Source organism: Equus caballus, chromosome 20 (genome assembly GCF_041296265.1).
Source record: "Equus caballus isolate H_3958 breed thoroughbred chromosome 20, TB-T2T, whole genome shotgun sequence".
NCBI classification, from domain to species: domain Eukaryota; kingdom Metazoa; phylum Chordata; class Mammalia; order Perissodactyla; family Equidae; genus Equus; species Equus caballus.
In genome coordinates, this window is record NC_091703.1 from 56368344 (window position 1) to 56387360 (window position 19017).

Genomic DNA, 19017 nt, shown 5'->3' on the forward strand with positions numbered 1-19017 from the left:
CCCCGGGCCACTGAAGTGGAATGTGCAAACTTAACCTCTATGACACAGGGCTGGCCCCTATAGGCTTTATTTAATTTCCTAAATGGAACAACTTACACGTATTATTGAGAACAATATTGTGGACTTTCATCTTTAAGACAAATAGTCTTCTAATCACCAGAGTCTTAATAACCTTAAGAAGAGAAAGCCGTTATATCCTTTTTTCTTTATTAATTTTAAACAGGTAATTTTAAAAGCCAATCTACAAACTATGTTATGAGAGATATGCCAAAAATTGAATAGGCAATGATAGTATGTCCTTATATTCAAAAGGAGGGCACTCTATACTCACAGATGCAGCCTTTCTAGATGACGTACTCGGTCCATTGTCTATTTGCACATCTCAAATAAGAAAGACAAAGAAGAAATAGGTTGTTCCAATATTTTCTCATATTCTTGTCACAAAAGTAGTCTGAGTTAGCAAACTTATTCTTTTGAAGTTGGTTGAAATGATCAATTTTCCGACATTTTCCATATTTGCTCGAAAATAATGTATTTCTTAAATATTGTTTGCGCATCCATTAAGTCACGTTTGTTAATTGGGCATGTCTGCTCTATCCTCACTGATCTTTTTTCTTTTAATCTATCAGTTAATGAGAGAGATTCCCTAAAATTTCTCACTAAAAAGGTGAACTTTTTTTTTTTTGATGAGGAAGATTGTCACTGAGCCAACATCTGTGCAAATCTTCCTCTATTTTCTATGTGGGATGCCTCCACAGCATGGTTTGATGAGATGTGTGTAGGTCCATGCCCAGGACCCAAACCTGTGAACCCTGGGCCACCAAAGCAGAGTGCGTGAAGTTAACCACTATGCCACGAGGCTGGCTCCAAAAAGTGCATTTTTAATTTCTCCTTGTAGTTCTATCAGTTTTTTGGCTTGTGTAGTTCTAAGACATAGAATACTCTGTCTTACGTATAAGCTTAGAAATGAGAGTAGTGATTAGAGGTGTTATCAATATGTTTTGATCCTCATTTCTCTAGTAATCGCTGTTTGCATCAAAATGTAAATTCACTTTATTAACATGGTTAACTCAGTTTTCCTGTGACGGGTATTGTCCTGTTACATATTTTACCTTCATTTTACTATCAACCTTCTTATGTTTTTAAGTTTTAGGTGTGCCTCTTTTGAACAAAATGTAGCTAGTGGTTGAAGTTATTATTATTATTATTTTTAAAGATTGATACCTGAGCTAACAACTGTTGCCAATCTTTTTTTTTTTTTTTTTTCTGCTTTGTCTCCCAAATCCCTCCAGTACATAGTTGTATATTTCAGTTGTGGGTCCTTCTAGTTGTGGCATGTGGGATGCCACCTCAGCGTGGCCTAACAAGTGGCGTCATGTCCACGCCCAGGATCCCAACCAGTGAAATCCTGGGCCACTGAAGCAGAGCATGCAAACTTAAGCACTCAGGCACAGGGCCAGTCCCTGAAGTTACTATTTCAATCCAATCCAGCAATAGTTGATCTTTTGAGTCCATTTACATTTAGTATTAGATGACTGGCTGAATTTAGTTCTATCATATTATTATATGTAATATTTCCCCTTTGCTATGTTTCTTTTATCCTTTTCTTCTTTTTTATTTCGTTGAATTGATTGCATTTGGCCATATTGCAATTATTCCCCCTACTGGCTTAGAATATGGGTCAGCAGACTACATCCTATGGACCAAATCCCACCTGCGCGTGTTTTTGTAAATGAAGTTTCATTGGAACACAGCTGCACATATTGGTGTACATGTTGCCTATGACTGCTTTCACACGGCAGCAGCAGACTAGAGCAGTTGCTACAGAAACACAGAGCCTACAATATTTACTATCACGTGCTTTACAGAAAGAGCTAGCCAACCCTGGTTTAAAATATACTATTTTGCATCCTGAGGTTAATGAGTCTAATTTAATCGCTATCACCAAGTGAAATGCAAACCTATATTTCCAACCATCCACCTTCCAACATACGTTCTGTAGTTGTAACGTATTTTACCATATTCAACCCTATTTAATGCTATTTAACTCTTTTGTTTTTTTAAGCCACAATTACCAGACATGGTTATTTATTTTAGTCTATGCTTATGTTTGCCACTTTCCTGCTCACCATTTTTGTGTATATTTCCTTCTGGGGTTAATTTTGTTTCTTCCTGGGCTATAACCTTTAGCAGTGGCTTTGCTGTTGATGCTAAATGCTCTGTCAGTTTTATTTGCCTGAGGATGTTTTTATTTTGCCCTAATTTTTGAAATAGTTTTGCTGAATACACAATTCCAAACAACATTTATTTTTCCTTAGCAATTAGGAGATAATAATTGCCTGTTGACTGACTTTCAAGTTGAAAAGCAGCTTTGATTGAGAGGTCGGCTGTTAGCCCCAAAATAGTCCCCAATTCTCTGGAATACTGATCAAACGGATGCTAGAACTCCCTTGGATCCCCATGGACTTGAAGGTCTTTTAGATTTTCCATCTCTTTCTCTGTCTCAATGCTGCTGCCTTCTGGATAATTTCTCCAGATCTACCTTTCAGCTCACTATTTTTCTCACCAGTGATATCTAAGCCACTGTTGTAACACATCTCATAAAGTTTAAATTTATATTTTTCCTTCCCAGAAAGTTCTATTGATTTACTTAAAATATTTTATATTCACATTTTTATTCCCTCTTCTCTAAAACACATAAAAATACACTTATGTATTACATGTCTCTATATGTGTTTTATTGAAGAAAGTATAAAGCTATAATCTAAGACATCTTATTGATCTTGTGGTTTAAGGAAGATAATTCTTTTCTTTTTTTATAGGTACTTCAGGAAAATAAACACAGTCAAACTTTTTAAGTAGTTTTTATTATATTCTACCATGTAATATTAGCCACAATGAACTGGGAAAAAACAGGGCTCACAGCCCACTAAACCATCAGTTTAGGTCTTGTTTCTAGACCGGTTGAGTCTTGAGGCTGTTATGCAGTGTTCCCTCTCTTATCTTCCTATGGATAAGGTGCAGAATTTGAGGCTGTGGGGTGTGGGGCATCCACCCATCCTCTCCCCATTGTGTATGTACTCTGACCTCGAAGCTAGCTAGCTTCGAGGATGGTTGCCTCCATCAAATTGAAACTACAATACAAGGTTAACGTGCATGTTTGAAAGTTTCTGAAATTTCTTTGTATTTTTAAAAGTTTACATCTGACCCAGTTTCTCCTGTCTTTGAACTCTCCGTCTTTTAACCAGGTTTTAACAAATACTACAATGGACTTGGAAGTAATTTTTTGCAAAGCCTTTGCTATTTTTAAATTGCTCACTTGGATATAGTGTCACTTTTCTGCCTAAATAATAATAAATACTGGCATTGATTGTTACTTTTCCTACTTTCTCTTCAACTATGATCGTCATGAAACTTGATAAAATACAGATTTATAGATGTATACCTAGCAATGTAGATGTTTTATCAGAAAAGCTTTCTTCACTTCTAACTTTAAAAAGTTTCAGGCCAAAAAAAAGTGCCAAAGAGAAAACGCAGAAAAGCAGGTGATCTGCGATGGGAATTGGATAGACTGAGCCCTGGAAGGAATGGTTGTGAGACGGTGACTCGTGTTCGGGAAGGAGGAGTTCTTCTGCCTTGAAGGGGGATGCAACGTGAGCTAATTCTTCACTGTAAATGTCTTGGGAGATGATATTTGCCAGACTGTATAGTAGCCAGTAGACTCTGGCTCAGATGATGGTGATACAGGGATTATAAAACGAGAGTTCTTTACTTAAGGAAAAAATAATTTTGGATTTTCTTTCTTGTGTTATCCTTCTTTCTTTAGTTCAACGCAGACGATTTATTTTTGCCTTAGTTTTAAAGAACTTGAGTATTTGTGTTTTTTGCTCTTCTATTTTCACAAAGGATTAGGGCCACTTTGCAAAGCAAAATACATATAAAGCAGAAAAATTAAAAACAAAGACACACACAAACAAAAAAGCCAATACGTAACCAGCTAAAAAGATCTGAGTAGTTTGGATTGTGTTAAAATAGGCAAAGTTATTCTGATTTCTGGTAACCAAAGTAATACTAAGAATTTACTATAATAGCTATTTGAGAATAATGTGACGGAGCATCTGTGCATATGTGTATATCCACATCTCCATATATGTACATATATAATTGAGAAAAGGTGAAAATATTGATGTCAATTATATTCCTTCTTAAATGAAAGAGAACAAGAGAAGTATTTTCTCATCCTAATCATCTTTCGCTATTTTTAAAATTCCTTTGTTGTTTGAATAGATTAAGAAAATATTAATTCATGGATTGTTGCTTGGTTCATTTAATGGTGACTTATTTATTAACAACACAAAAACTAGTTTTAGCAATTAAAAACAACTTAAAGAATCAGTAACCCACAAACATTTTACATCTGATATTCTTATATTCTTCATTTGTGACATACTTGCTTACATTTTGTATCCCTCTTAAATAAAGAGCCAAATCGAGAAGCACAGTAGAAACTAGCATCACACGTTTAATATATTTTAAAATATAGAAATATATTTTAAACAGCACATTTAAAGAATAATATAATAGACTTCCATTTCTTATTCTTACAATGGTACACCATTAATCAAAAAATATATTAATTAACGTACCCCCCAAATAGTTATTATCCAATTTTCTTTAAGATAGACTGTCTTTTAAAACAACATTGCAATAGACCTGAATGACAAACCCATAACATTTTTGAAGTTACTTCTGATATAAGTTTTATTTGAAAGACCCAAAAAAGTGAATAATAAATGGTGCTTTATGAGTATTTTAGATGAACTGTAAATAAAGCTAACCGTGGAGCCACCATGAAACAGCAAGTTATCCATCTAAACGTCAGTATTCAAGAAGTCAGTGTGTGTTAAAGAAAAGCCTTAGAAGACAGAGAGAGAAACAGAGAGAGAAAATAAATTAATTTCAGAGGGAAGGACACACATGCACATACACACAACAGAACCTTCCCGTTTGGAATTATTTGTGCTTGGAGAAAGGTTTACAAAATCCCCTTACAAAATCAGGTTTTCATTGAGCTCATTCTCAAAGATATGAAAAATGGATCTCAGCTGGTCTTTGGAAATGGCAATTCTGTCAAAGCCATTCTGGGATTTTTGGTAATTTCCTCCAGTTTAGTTTCAGTGCTTTTACTCTAAATAAAATCCCTTGCATCACATCAATCAGCAAACTCAGTTATAAAGGAGAGCTAAGGAAAATGGCTCTGTCGGCATCTTTGCTCCGGTATATTTTAGGCATGCAGCGACTCTTGTCAGTGGGGAGGGAAGTGGAGCACATGTAAATGTTTCTTTATTTTGGACTCTTTAAATCTGAAAATTATCTGCAGCAGTAGTGTTCTAGATAATAGGCAGACATGATTTATTTGAGGTAAGAAGGTTGTGCTACAATTTTTTAGCGTTAACTTGGAAAGTTATGGACACAGGCTCAAACCTGTCTCCACAAAATTGCTGGAGCTTTGAGCTCTTTGCAAAATCTACAATCCACAAGCCAAGAAGGAACGCGCTCCTACAGTTACACCAATTCTGTTAAAGCAAACAGTTATAACAATTATGTGCAATCTTGCAGCTTCTATCTTCTGCCTACCATTTATTTATTCAAATTCAGTTCAACATTTCACTTTATCTAACGAAGCAGAAACTCTAAAAGAAAAATTGTGTTTATCCAAGAATTTTTGTTTGGGTTGCTATCTTTTTAAGTTTTATTTCTAAATAAATATCATATCATAGTTTTCCTTGGCACAACGTAACCAAATGCATTCAATTTCCTTCAACAATATTTAAGAGTCAAAGGAGTTCTAATTTCAGAAAATTATATAAAAATTGTATTAGAAAAACTGTTGGAATGGAATTGGACTTAGCATATCCCATTGAAAGTTAGACTGGGCGATCTATTGTACAATGTAGTGACCTATAAAATAGATTTTCTTGATAAGGCATCCACAAAGAAGAATATATACCTTTAAATAAATAAAAGTGACTATATACATGATATTGTACATAAGTAGAGAGATGAAATGAGCCAGACTAATTTTATGAAACGCCCCTTTTGTCTGAAAGTAGACTTTTTATTGTAGTCATAAACCTTAATACAGATCTTTTTCTTATTACCATTGTTATTTAATATTAGTGGCAACCACATGAGCGCACTACCATATTTCTGTATTTTTTCAAAATGACATTGGAACTGTCATCAAAGTACAGCACAGAGATGGCATTTAATTTGGTTGGAGCACAACAAGGCTTTGGTACGTGGTCAGGAAACATCAGATGAACCTGGGAAAGAAAAAAGTGGTTTTTTTTTAAGAAATAAGGTAGACATTTTGTCTGCAGCTTTAAAATACTATGCTTGTTTTATCATTCACAGTCAGCACACCCCTGAGCTGACCAGCATCCTCCTATTTATGTTCAATGGCTGGGATGGGGGTGGCTGCCCGTAGTGAAGGATGTATTCTTGAGCATTAACACCTAGAATGAACCCAGAAGTTCTACTTATGTGTTGGGGCTTTGAAAAATATTCTACCACGTAAGGAAAACTCCCTCTATGGAATAGCCAGTGGAAATTTTCCTGCGGGAAAGACCGTGGCAACTAGCACTGAGTTGCTTTGGGTTAGAACGACTGCTTCTATTTATTTCATGAGAAATATGGAAATTATAAATGCAAATCAATGAAGCCACACAATTGGACTGTAGAAAGATTTGGATCTAAGAATTATTTTTAAAAGGATAATTAAACAATAAATCATAAAAGTTTTGCCAACTCTTAATTTTCCATCGTAAAGCAAGCATAAAAGTCACAGTAAAATAAACTCCAGGTATAATCCAATAGTTGCTTTAAAGCAATGATTTCAACTCTTCGCAGAATTTTTTACCAGATTGGCTGGAGTTTAATACCCTTTTACTTTCTTCTCTAGACAAATGCCAAAAAGCAGGCCAAGCTAAAGCAGAGGTAAGGAGCCTAGATATTTTACGAATTGAATATCCATCTCCCGCAAAAGCCTAAAAAGGTGGCTGTAGGTGGAAAGTGAAATGCTTAAGTAAAGGGTTTATTCTCATTTTGATCAGACTGGCTGTCTGCCTATGATTTGCAGTAATTGACCAAGGAGCCAGAACGTGGTTCCTCCCTTCCCACCCACCTACCCTGGTCCTTCCCCCAAAGGAGTTTATGGGAATTGCCACTGATGAGTCCTAAGGGATTGACAAAAAGTGAATACGGTCTCTTGGAGTTTTGGCTGCACAGTGTGCTGGCTGAAATGATATAGGAGCCTTGCATGTGGACAAAAACAGCAGGAAAAATGAGGTGATCTGACACGAACTTGAAATTTCCTAAGACTTCACAAAACTAAAAGTTGGACAGTTTCTACAAATTTCAGATGCAGCCTGTGTCCCTCATCAGCTTTATCTTCCATAACCCATACACTCATGACGGATAACTCCCTGTTTCAATGGCCTTGGCAGCCTCACGGAGCAGTCGCTCCAAAAAAATGGATTGTTCTTGAATGGCTTCTCAAACATATTAGTCACAAACATGCTTTTCTTTAGCAACAAACATGCCTGTCTTCTTGTTTCATGTCCTTCACAGAACAAACGTAGAGAGTACACAATGCCAGGAAACAAAAGCAAACTTCCCCATGTACGCTTCAAGTTTTGCAATGACGTATGTCCCATATCCCAGGACAGTAATGCAAAGCAGGGTCCTGTTCCAAATCCGTGTCAGATTTTTTTTTAAATGTTTGTTTTTTGACACTGCCTTCTAGACTACAGCCCTAAAAGCTGACAATGTGTAGTTATATATTTATAAGAAAAAAAGAAAAAGAAAAATGAGAGAAAGGGGGAGAATTTGGCAAAGACTTTTTGCAATAATTAAGCATTGCTCAGCCTGAGGGAACCTTTGATGAGTTAGATACACATCTAAGGAAGCAAATGTCTACTTTCTGAGTCATTGAGATGACAGTTAAAAGAGGCAAAGAATTTTCTGAGAAATTAAATGACATTTCTCTATAAGCTAATAGTGGCTGTTCCTCGTGACCCTACAGAAAGATAGTGATCATGGCTGTCCCTTCAAGGCACGAAACGGCGGCATTCTCTCTATGTGACTGGCTTTCAGGTCAATGTGAATTCCCATAGACAAGGCTACAAGACTAGACTTCATGGATTCTTGTTACCCATGGAAGTTTGAACACAACACACTCATCCTTGCAGAGCATACCTGATCCTCAACCCCCAGAAATGATACCCTGTATCAAGTACTTATCTTTGTGGATAGCAAAGACGAAGTCATAGCAGACCTTAAAATTTCCCCAGGAGTTTACTCTATACTTTGTATATGGCACAGAAGTAGGCAATCTCATTGGTCCAGACTAAAGAAAAAGAACATTTATAAACGACTACCTTTCAAAATGCATATTTGTTTTATTTCTCTGTGTTTCTTCACTCCAAGGTTATTGCCAACGTTTTTGACAACGCTCACGCTCTAGTTGCCATCGATGAGCGTCTTTGGTGTCTACCTATTCTGCAGTACCTCTGAAGTCAGTGAAGATGCCAGCAAAACATCAAGCCATTCAAAGATTTAATCTCTCCATTTATGGAGACCATTCCTTATTCAGAAGGAAACTGGGATAACCTTTCCATCCACTTTAAATTTTAAATTAATTGTGAAAAAAGTAATCCGAAGAGTCAACTCCTCACAAATTCTCATAGTTACTCTTGTTTTGGTCATAAACAAGCCTCGCCCACAAAGAGATTTTTTTTTCTCATAGCTTCTGCTCTCTTACAGCCATCCAACAATGGCCATGTATCCCATCATTGAGTTTGCATCTAAAATAAGTTGTTCCCTTCCTTCTCTCCTAATTACGTACAGTTAAAATGTTCATATTAACGCAAACATTCATTTTAATGATATCACATAGGCTATTGCACCTTCTAGGAGCCTCTTGCTTAGTCTTCCAGAGGTTGTCTCTCTGCCACAGCAATAAGTCACACTCCATAAGGCAGGTATGTCAGACTCTCAAGAGGTTTCCTGAGCTCATTAGATAGAGTACAAACATTTAGAGACCATGAAATCAACATTTCACTATCTTTTTCATAAAAACAAGCCTCGGTTATTAGAGATTAAATCACTGCTAAATTCCTGAGTGTGGAAGGGAAAAAAAATGAAGAATAATTCCACCTGAAAGATTACCAAACAAAGGTATCAAGCAATAGAAATGAGTCTTCTACTTATATTCCACATTGAAGAACGTTCATAATACCAAAGTATGTCATGGAACAATCAGAAATAATTAGAGTAACCCCCTCAGATGAAATTCAGTGCAGCTATTATTCGATGTTTTTGCAATGATTACTAGTGAATTGCTGGGTTAGAAACAACCCCTGGGAACCTGCTGGATATTGTGTAGTGAAGAAATCGGTGCAGAATGACCACTTCATGTGATTACTCTAATTCCCTAGCTGAATCCTCCCCATTCTGGAATCAGGATTATTCTTTAAACCAGCCTGCATTTCCTGGCTATACTCACAATTTGTTATTTTGGCTCTAAAAAGTACCAAAGGAGTTTGAGAAAAGAAGATAATGCACTGCATAACTATAAATGGATGCTTTCCTTTAAAACAATTTTATGTGATGCTTGCATCATAAACCATTTCCAACGCTACAAAATCAAAGCATACCAGAGTTTGAACTATGGCATGGTTGGTGGCATTCATATGGGCATTGAGTGGAAAAGAACATTCTCCATCACAATAAAATGCAGCATATCCTTCTGGTGCTATAATCCAGTCCTAAAAATGCACAAAAAAGAACAAAAATATAATATCACCAAAATAAAAAGAAAGAAAAGTAATTCTTAAAGAATACTCAAACATGTTTAACCTGGATAGGTTTCCTTTTTTGGTCCAACAATTATTCTAATAGGACAGCCTCCTCCAAGCCCTTAATTTATTTTTAAGCTGAAGTTTACAAGAAAAGTATAAATATTTTCACAAGAAATTGTCCTCTGTAATTTCTCCCAAGAGGTCACTATGTAAGATATTCATAGCATGTATTAAATCCATGTATTCACGAATAAAACCATAATCATGAAATAGCTTTCTAAATATTGTTTAAACAGGAAATGATGAACTCTGGAAAGTTCAAGTGAACCAGAAAGGAAAAGAATAAACTTAATTGAGATAATTCTCATTACTTCTTAATAACTGATTGTTGGTTTTCGAAGCTTGACAGCCTCCTAAAGCTTTAACATTTGTTCCTCGTGCTGTTTTTCTTTCCATTCATGTATTAACTTTATAAACTCTTTAGAAGAAATGAATGGGAGCAAATTCCTGAAAACTGCACGTGAAAAATTTAGGAAGTAAAAAATTGGCACATGTAATGGTTGCCCTGACTTTTTTCCCAGAGATGTAAAACTTGGCCCAAATGTAAAATTATTGAATGTTGATGTTGAAGGTTTATCATAAATTTGAAAGTGTTTACATTTTAATATTACTTCTCAGTAAGATAGCTCATATTCTGAGGATACATTGTAATGGGATAATGTAATCTAAAACCTTCAATTTAAACTATTATGACATAGAGCCAGTAAAAACTATTTTGGTTAAATCCTCCTCCTCAGCTGGTTGTGAAGCATATGTAAAAGACAGCAGTAAGAGTTTTAAGTGCAAGAAGAAAAACTGTTGTCTGTATTTTGTCTTATGACAGAGACCTCATAGTCGAGGAGTCTATTTCTTAGTCTGATATTTTGGGACCACAGGGGGCAAATGGAATTGCTGTAGTTAATTTGAAAAATTGATATTGAAATTAAAAGTTTGGGATATTTAAACAACAGCACATTTTTCTACTTTCTAAATATCATAGGGTTACATTTCTTCTTCAGCATAGTTGTTTTTTACTGTAAACTCTAAAAACTGTGTTTCAATGGTGAAAGGATAATGGAGAAATAAAAATGATATGGATAGGGGCCGGCCTGTTGTCACAGCAGTTAAGTTTGCATGCTCCGCTTCAGGGGTCCAGGGTTTGCCGGTTCAGATCTCAGGCACCGACCTACATACCGCTTATCAAGCCATGCTGTGGCAGGTATCCCACATATAAAACAGAGAAAGATGGACACAGATGTCAGCTCAGGGCCAATCTTCCTCAGCAAAAAAAGGAAAGAGGAGGAATGGCAGTGGATGTTAGTTCAGAGCTAATCTTCCTCAAAAAAGAAAATGATATGGATAATGCATATACTGAAGAGCCATGTCAAAAATAACGGGTTACTGTATCAGAAAAATTAGTGATAAAGATTACGAGTAACTCAGGATGTATAATAAAGCAGAGAAGACACACCTCAGTTGATTGACCATCCTTACCTGCCATCCCAGATCCCGGAAACTCACATAGAGTTCATGCTTCTTACAGGCTTGCTTTTGTTCACTTGTATTATAATCTGCAGATAAAAATCAAATTTTAACAAATGGCAGCTCACCAGGTATATTAATATTTCCTTTGTGATATCACTGATAAAATAAATAAGAGACTGTATTTGAATTGTCAAATATGAATTTGAATCTTAAAACTAGGAGCTACTAACTAACCATGTGAACTTCAGGCAAGTCCCTTGTCCCATTTCTTCTTCTGTAAAATGTAAACAATACCATTTACCTTGTCAGGTTCTAACTGGGGTTTTGTTAGATGCCCCCATGTGATGGTGCACAGCCTGATGTCCTCTACTCACTGAGTACCGGCTGCTCAGTGAATGCTCATTCATTAACTCATTCACATTAGAGTGGTATTTAATATATTTAAATATATCAAGTATTCATACAATACTTTTTTAACATCTTCCATGAGACAGACATTGGGAAAGTGCCAACTGGGATCTTACTGAGTTGATTTTATTTAATAAATATCTTAAACTCAGGAAACCCAAAGTAGACCTTTTGATCATCCTCCTAAAACCTGTCCCATCTAGACCTTTCCATTCTTTTTTTAAAATTTTTTTTGGTGAGGAAGACTGTCGCTGAGCTAACATCTGTGCCAATCTTCCTCTATTTTTGTATGTGGGATGCCACCACAGCATGGCTTGATGAGCAGTGTGTAGGTCCACCCTCAGGATCCAAATCCGTAAACCCTGGGCTGCGGTAGAGGAGTGCGCAAACTTAACCACTATACCACTGGGTCAGCCCCATAGACCTCTCTATTCTTGACTGATGGTAGCTTCCTAGGCAGAAAATTAATTAATTTTAAAAATTTGGAGTCAAAACATACTCCTCTTTCCTTTCACTCACACATTCAATCTGTCAGGAAATCCTACACATTTTACCTTCAATAGGTTCAAAATCCACCCTCTCTCATCACCTCCATGACTGATCCTGGTCCAAGATGCCATCCTCTCTCACCTAAATTACTACAATATCCTCATTGCTACTCTCCCTGCTTCTGCCCTGGCCCCCCTACAACGAAAAGTGGACCTTTTAACAAAAAATTATGTCACTTCCAAGCAAAATGTCCCACTACGGTTCCCCATATCACTAAGAATGAAATATCTGCACCTTTTAACAAAAAATTATGTTACTTCCAAGCAAAATGTCCCACTACGGTTCCCCATATCACTAAGAATGAAATATCTGCACAGTGGCATACAAGGCTCTATGGTTGGCCCTACTACCTCTCTGACTCGTTCTACTACTCGTCCCCTCCTTCATTCCACTCTGGCCATGACACCTGTTTGCTGTTTTGCACACAGGTCAGGTTTCTCCCACCTTAGAGTCTTCACTCTCATATTCCCTCTCCCCAAAATGCTCTCCCCCTGGATATCTATATAGTTAACACCCGTAGCTTCAACTCTTCACTTAATGTCATCTTGTCAATGAGGCCTTCACTGACCGCCCTATTTAAGATCAAAGCTACCACCTCGACATTCCTGATCTCCCTCCCCGCGCTCTGAGTTTCTTTTCCATTTCGCTTATCATCTCTGGCATATGCTATGCCATTGCCTCGTTTATTACGTACATCGGTTCTTGCCTGTTTCCTCCCACTAGAATGTCAGCTCCACAAGGGTAAAAATTTTGTATGTTTCTGTTTGGTTTGCTGATATATCTCCAGCATCAGGAATAGAATCTGGCACACAGTAGGTATTCAAAAAATATTTGAGGAATTAATGAATGAATTCCTCAGAGTGTTCCACAAATGATTGGAAGCAAGAGAAACACATTATTTCCATTACCTATTTTGGAATATAATCTGAAAAACCCATAAGCTTTATTGTTGTGCAAAAGGATGAAGGACGAATGAAGAGCCCCAGTCTTGCATCTGGAATAAAGTGAAATACTGAAGAAAGACAGAATTTACAGAAAATCTTTTTATATTGTCTTCTCTACAGTGTGTTCACACTTTATACAAATAGCATTCTAAAAGCCAACCCATGTTGATAATTTCCAATATGAAGTATGAAAGGGAGAAAAATTTAGGGCAAAGGAGCTAGCAAATAATTTATTTTCAAAGAAGACAGCTAACTTTTTCTTCTAGGAACGAACGCGACATTCATGCTGACAGTCATCTCTGGCAAATCAATGCAGCAGTGGACGCCGCAGAAGCTGGCTGTCTTAAGGTGTAACCTTCCAGTTCAGTCACCCTCAAGCTCACTGAAGATGTAGGCACAACAAAGATCCAAGGGGCCCATCTTAGCGGGACCTGTCATCTGCCTTTCAGTTACTTCAACTAATTACTTAATGTCAGTCTAGAAAACAAGATAATGATTCAATTTTGAACTCAGGAACTTTTTACTTCTAGATCAGACTTATTCCTACTGTGCAACTGCCTTCATTAAAACAAATTAAATATATAGATAATGATGGAAAATGGGGGAAAGAGAATTTATTTGAAACTTTCAAAGTTTATTCTTTGAATAAACATCCCCTTAATTAGAACAGCACAAAGAGTTAATGTAATAGATAATTCCTTTTACCGTTTTTAGGGAAAAAGACACTTTTTCGTTACAAAGGCAGAGAATAAGTATTTTATGTTCTGGGGTCTCCCTTGCAGTGACTCAGCTTTGCCACTACAACATGAAAGAAGCCATAGACAAGATGTAAATGGATGGATGTGGCTATATTCCAATAAGACTTCTCTTATGGAGACCAAAATTTGAATTTCATATGATTTCTACACAAAACCAAATATAATTTTTCTTTTGAGTCTTTTTCAAACATTTAAAAACGTAAAAGCCATTCTTAGCAATTGGGCCGTACAAAAACAGGTGACGGCCTGGATTCGGCTTTCAGAACTTACTTTGCCAACTCCTGCGTTAGACAATAATGAGAATATTTATTCACTCATCCTTTTCTTAATTAAGAATATTGAATATGAATAAAGACTTTGTAGCCAATAACACATACTAGTATATGTGAAAAGACATAAACTATGAATATGGTTATTTGAATTCCATGTTTATAGAAAAAGAAAGAAAGTAAAACTTCAAAGTAAAACTATATCTGTTCCATCTATGCAGCTTTTCATGCAGGCTAAGTGATGTATATAATGTAACATCACATAAAGGTAACGAGCAATGAAATTTATAACAGAATCTGGTTCCAAGAGTCTGATTTCATAGAGCGTTAGGACCATATGTTTATTCTGTCAGAAATAAAAATTAATGGATACTGAGTGAAGTAAATGTTGTACCCAAACCAGCACAGTCTGCAGTTAGGTTTACTATTAGGTTTACTATAAATGGTTGGCAGAATAAACTGTGGGAGGAAGGGTAAGGAAATTAGATTTATATCTTTAAAACATATTGATTGGCAGCCCTTCAGATATTAAAACAAAATGGACATAATGCAACTGTTGATGAGCCTGCCTACAAATGCAGGGTCATGCCAGAAATTACCAAAATGTTCTGGTGCCACAGTCAACACTAGAAAAACATGCCAACATTCCTCAACCATAAGGCAGGTGCTATAAATGCAGCGTTTCTTTGTTTTGTCTCTTAATGGCAATAATAGTGAGAAACCACTGCCACCATATTGAAAGTATTGCTAAATCCTTATTGCACATTTCTTAATGATCAATTTCTGGAAACAGTGTAAATTTAATCTTTCTCTGCATTTGACTTTTAAAAAACTATTTTATCTTAGAAAAAGATCGTGAAAAAAAGTACTTGGAGGTAAAAAGTGGAAAAAAAAATCCTGAAATCTACATAGGGCTTCCATGTTCTGTCTACTAGTCCCTGAAAGAAACAACCAAGTAAATAAACATGGGCTAGCATAGCGTAGCTAAGAAGGGAACAAAAGAAAATCAAATCCAAACAACTCCAAATGCCATTTTGGGTTTCTTTTTCTTTCAAATCTAGTATTAGCTTCTTTAAGGGAGGAACTATAAAAGAAAAGAAAAAAAATCCAAAATACAATTTAACGCTTAAGTGTGGCAATTACGTAAACAAACCAAATATAACGAGATACTGTGTTTCAAAGCAAAAGAGATGTTAGCATTCTCACGCTTACTTTCCAAAAGGAAAGGGAGTCAGCAGCTACAGCACCAGGATTTTAATGAACTTACAGAAAACGAAAATGATAAATGAATGAAGGTATAAGACGTAAAGAAGCAGGAATGGTGCTAAAGTAGACCACTCAATAAGATACATTTCGATAAGGCGTTGGGGACAGAGAAATTCATAATGAACCCCAAAAAATAACAATCCCCCCAAAAGATGGGAGATTTCAAAATGTTACTGTTATTCTAACCTAGTCACCATCTTCCATAGTCAGTGAATTCTTCATTTGAATTTGCACACAACCCAGAAGGAATTACTGTTATTTATTTGTGTAGGGATAACTGTGTGGGTCTATGTACAAATGTGTGACACAAAACAGACACCACAAAATAATAACTAACCAGTTAGTTATTAAAGTGTCTATGAGGATGATCCAAATAACATGCTCACCTTAGAGCTCACTGACAGAAAAACCTCTCCACAAACCTGAGTTTCTAATTGCCTGCCAGGCATCAATAAATGTAAGTGCCCCAGACGCCTCCTACTCACTTTTTCACTTGGGACTTCAGTGCTCACTCGTTTGGTTAACAGGATCACCAGTCATCTAGCGGCCCAAGCCAGAAAATTTAGTAAGTTTCTTGATTTTCTTTCTTCCTCCCTCCTATCCTACATTAAATTGGTCCACAAAGCCCCAGTAACTGACCCATTTCTAGCCTAGTTAACCTGTTGGAAGCCCTTTGCACTCTTGGTTACCCCATTCTTCTTCAACATCCTTTTCTGGTAACTTCATCCTAGGATAGCACTTCAGCCCTGCTCACCTCTTACATCTCTGACCTAAGTCTTTTGCCTCTTTTATGGAATTGCTTTCCCGCAGGAGGCTCCATCCTTGATGTTTGTCTTTTACTTTGTTTCCTGTGGCACTGTCAAGTCCTATGCTTTATCTAACAATTTGGGCTCATAGCTACATCTTTTTCCTACACCTTCCACTTCTTCTTGACACTCCCGTCTCCAGTCCTGTCTCACCCACCCACTGCTGGCCCCATCACATGTTTTGGTTTCCACTTCCCCTCTCTCCAATCTCTGATCTTTATTGCTTGGAGGGTTGGACTAGACTCCTGATCATTATTTGGGCTCTTAATTTCCTCCCTTGGCATCCTATCCTTCACTCTGATGCCAAATTTAACTTTTTAAAATGCATATCTGATTATGGCACTCCTTTATCCAACGGCCTGCATGAAGACACCATAGCTCGCTCTATCACATACCCTACTCTTTGTGATTTGGTCTCTGCATAATTTTATGGCTGATATCACATGTCTCTCACACAAGAATACTTGCATACCCAGCCAGGTGACACTGGTACAAGGTACTACGACCACGTACATCAGTCTGAAATGCCTTCGTCCTCCCCTCCATTTCTGGTAAATGTCTGTTCTTTCTCACATAAGTCCCTCACGAAGTCTTCTTGTGCTCTAACTTTCCTGCTCTCAATCTACCTTACAGCTACGCTTGTGTGTGTCTTTCCCATTGTCTGTGTGAGCACTTTTTAAGGAGACCTTATGCCATCCATCTTTTATCAGCAGATAGTTAATACTGCTCTTGTCACCTAATGGGGGCTTATTTAGTATTGAATAAATGTCATTTCACAATAAATCATGCCCAGGTATATTCTCTCAGTGGATTCTCTCTAGACAGAAACTTGACAACAGACACAATGCCTTAATATCTATTGACAATTTTTTTTATATTATATAATTAATTGCTCAGGTAGATTGGCCAATTTATGTTAAAGATTCTAAAATCTCTCTTACTGCTGAAGTCTGAAAGGCCACGAAATCTCAATAGGTGATCAGAGATATGGGTACTTACTAGAGAGACAGAGAATCTCTAGTTTTTTGTGATGTAAGAGTCTGAATTCTTTATGTACCAGCTCTAAAAAACCAAACCATACAAAGTCATCTTGAAAAGAACAATAATAATGGCTACCCCTGAATGAGCATGTACTACTGTCCTCAGTTCTTTATACATATTAACTTATTTAATCCTCACAAGTCATGTAATCTTACCCTATGAAGCAGTTACTATTAACATTCCCACTTTACAGATGAACAAACAGAGGCAGAGAGAGGTGACATTTCTTGTCCAAGATTATACAACTAGTGAGTGGTGGACCCAGGATCAGATTATAGGATGATAGGGAGATGTAGATAAGTGTACAGATGGAGAGAGATAGAGAGAGATAGAGCAAGATATTATATGCAGCAAAATAATTGTTGTTTTAGGAAAGATTCCCACAATTTCGCATGTTTCAGGTCACATATATCAGCTTTTAGTGTTAATTATTGTAGAAGTAATGTGGATGAGAAACATTCTCACATGTGCAGCCTTGCAGGATTTTCACTGCAGCATTGATTTTGAGAGCCCCGATTTGGAAACAATCAAAATGTCTTTAAAGCGTGACAAGATTAAATAAACTCTGATCCAAGCACCATTGAATATATGGCAGCATTAAAAAGAATGAGGTTGCTCAGCTTGAAAGATAGCTGAGACACATTGTTAAAAAAATATGTAAAATCAGTTACATGACATTCAGGAAAAAGCAAAACTATGGAGACAATAAAAAGATCAGCGGTTGATGGGGGAAGAGAGAGATGAATAGGCAGACAGAGGATTTTTAGGGCAGTAAAGATGCTCTGTATGGTGTTATATGATGGATATATGTCATTACACACTTGACCAAACCCCACAGAATGTACAACATTGAGAGTGAACCTTCAGGTTTAGTAAACTATAGACTTTGGACAATTATGATGTCTCAGTGTTGATATCTCCTTGGTAACATAACAAAAGAGACATATGTATAGAGGAAAAGATTTGGAAGTACGCATACCATGTTGATACCAGTGTATCCTGGTACCCTATCTCAAAAGGATTAAGTGATAAAGGGAGAATTTTAGCTTTATTTATGATTCGATTATTTTTAAATAATGAAAAAGTACATTAATTATATAATATAAAACATTCTGAAGAAATAATGTCAATTAATTGTTCTATCTGATTTTGATTAATATCTGTTTGTACAAGAGGCGTGACTTTACATTGTGTCCGTTAAGTAAGACATAGTGCCTATCAGAGTGGAGAATAAGTGCAGAAGGTTTCCATTTCAATGACTTCCTGAAAGACTTGTCCTAAAATATCACCATGGTTTCAGGCAGGGCCGCCAGTGATTGAATTCGCCTTCAAAGATCCCTAGTATACAGCACGCAGTAAGCAATCTTTTCAAGCAGTTCTGCAGGGAACCACAGCTTGCCATTTGCCCTGTTAGTTCGTCCAAATTCTTTTTTTTTGTTTTCTGCTTTTTCTCCCCAAGTTCCGCCAGTACATAGTTGTATACCTTAGTTGCAGGTCCTTCTAGTTGTGGCATGTGGGCCGCCACCTCAAGGTGGCCTGACAAGCAGTGCCGTGTCTGCGCCCAGGATCCGAACCAGCGAAACCCTGGG

At 36.8% G+C, this 19017-nt stretch overlaps 1 protein-coding gene across 6 annotated transcripts in view; it reads right to left on the reverse strand.

Moving 5' to 3' along the window:
- Nucleotides 1-4497: 4497 nt before the first annotated feature.
- BMP5 (bone morphogenetic protein 5) overlaps nucleotides 4498-19017 on the reverse strand; it is a 118329-nt gene continuing 103809 nt past the window's right edge. For 2 of the 6 annotated variants that reach the window (XR_002802323.2, XR_011429813.1), the window contains 4 exons: nucleotides 11397-11473; nucleotides 9720-9830; nucleotides 8970-9069; nucleotides 4498-6326 (listed from right to left, as the gene is read on the reverse strand). Coding sequence is in view for 2 of the 6 variants with exons in the window: in XM_001503224.7 (XP_001503274.1) it covers nucleotides 6177-6326; nucleotides 9720-9830; nucleotides 11397-11473 (338 nt within the window). In the remaining 4 variants the exon portion in view is untranslated. Of the gene's footprint in view, nucleotides 6327-8969; nucleotides 9075-9719; nucleotides 9831-11396; nucleotides 11474-19017 lie in introns of all 6 variants that reach the window. The other 4 variants (XM_001503224.7, XM_070244780.1, XR_011429814.1 and 1 more) reach the window with 3 other exon arrangements.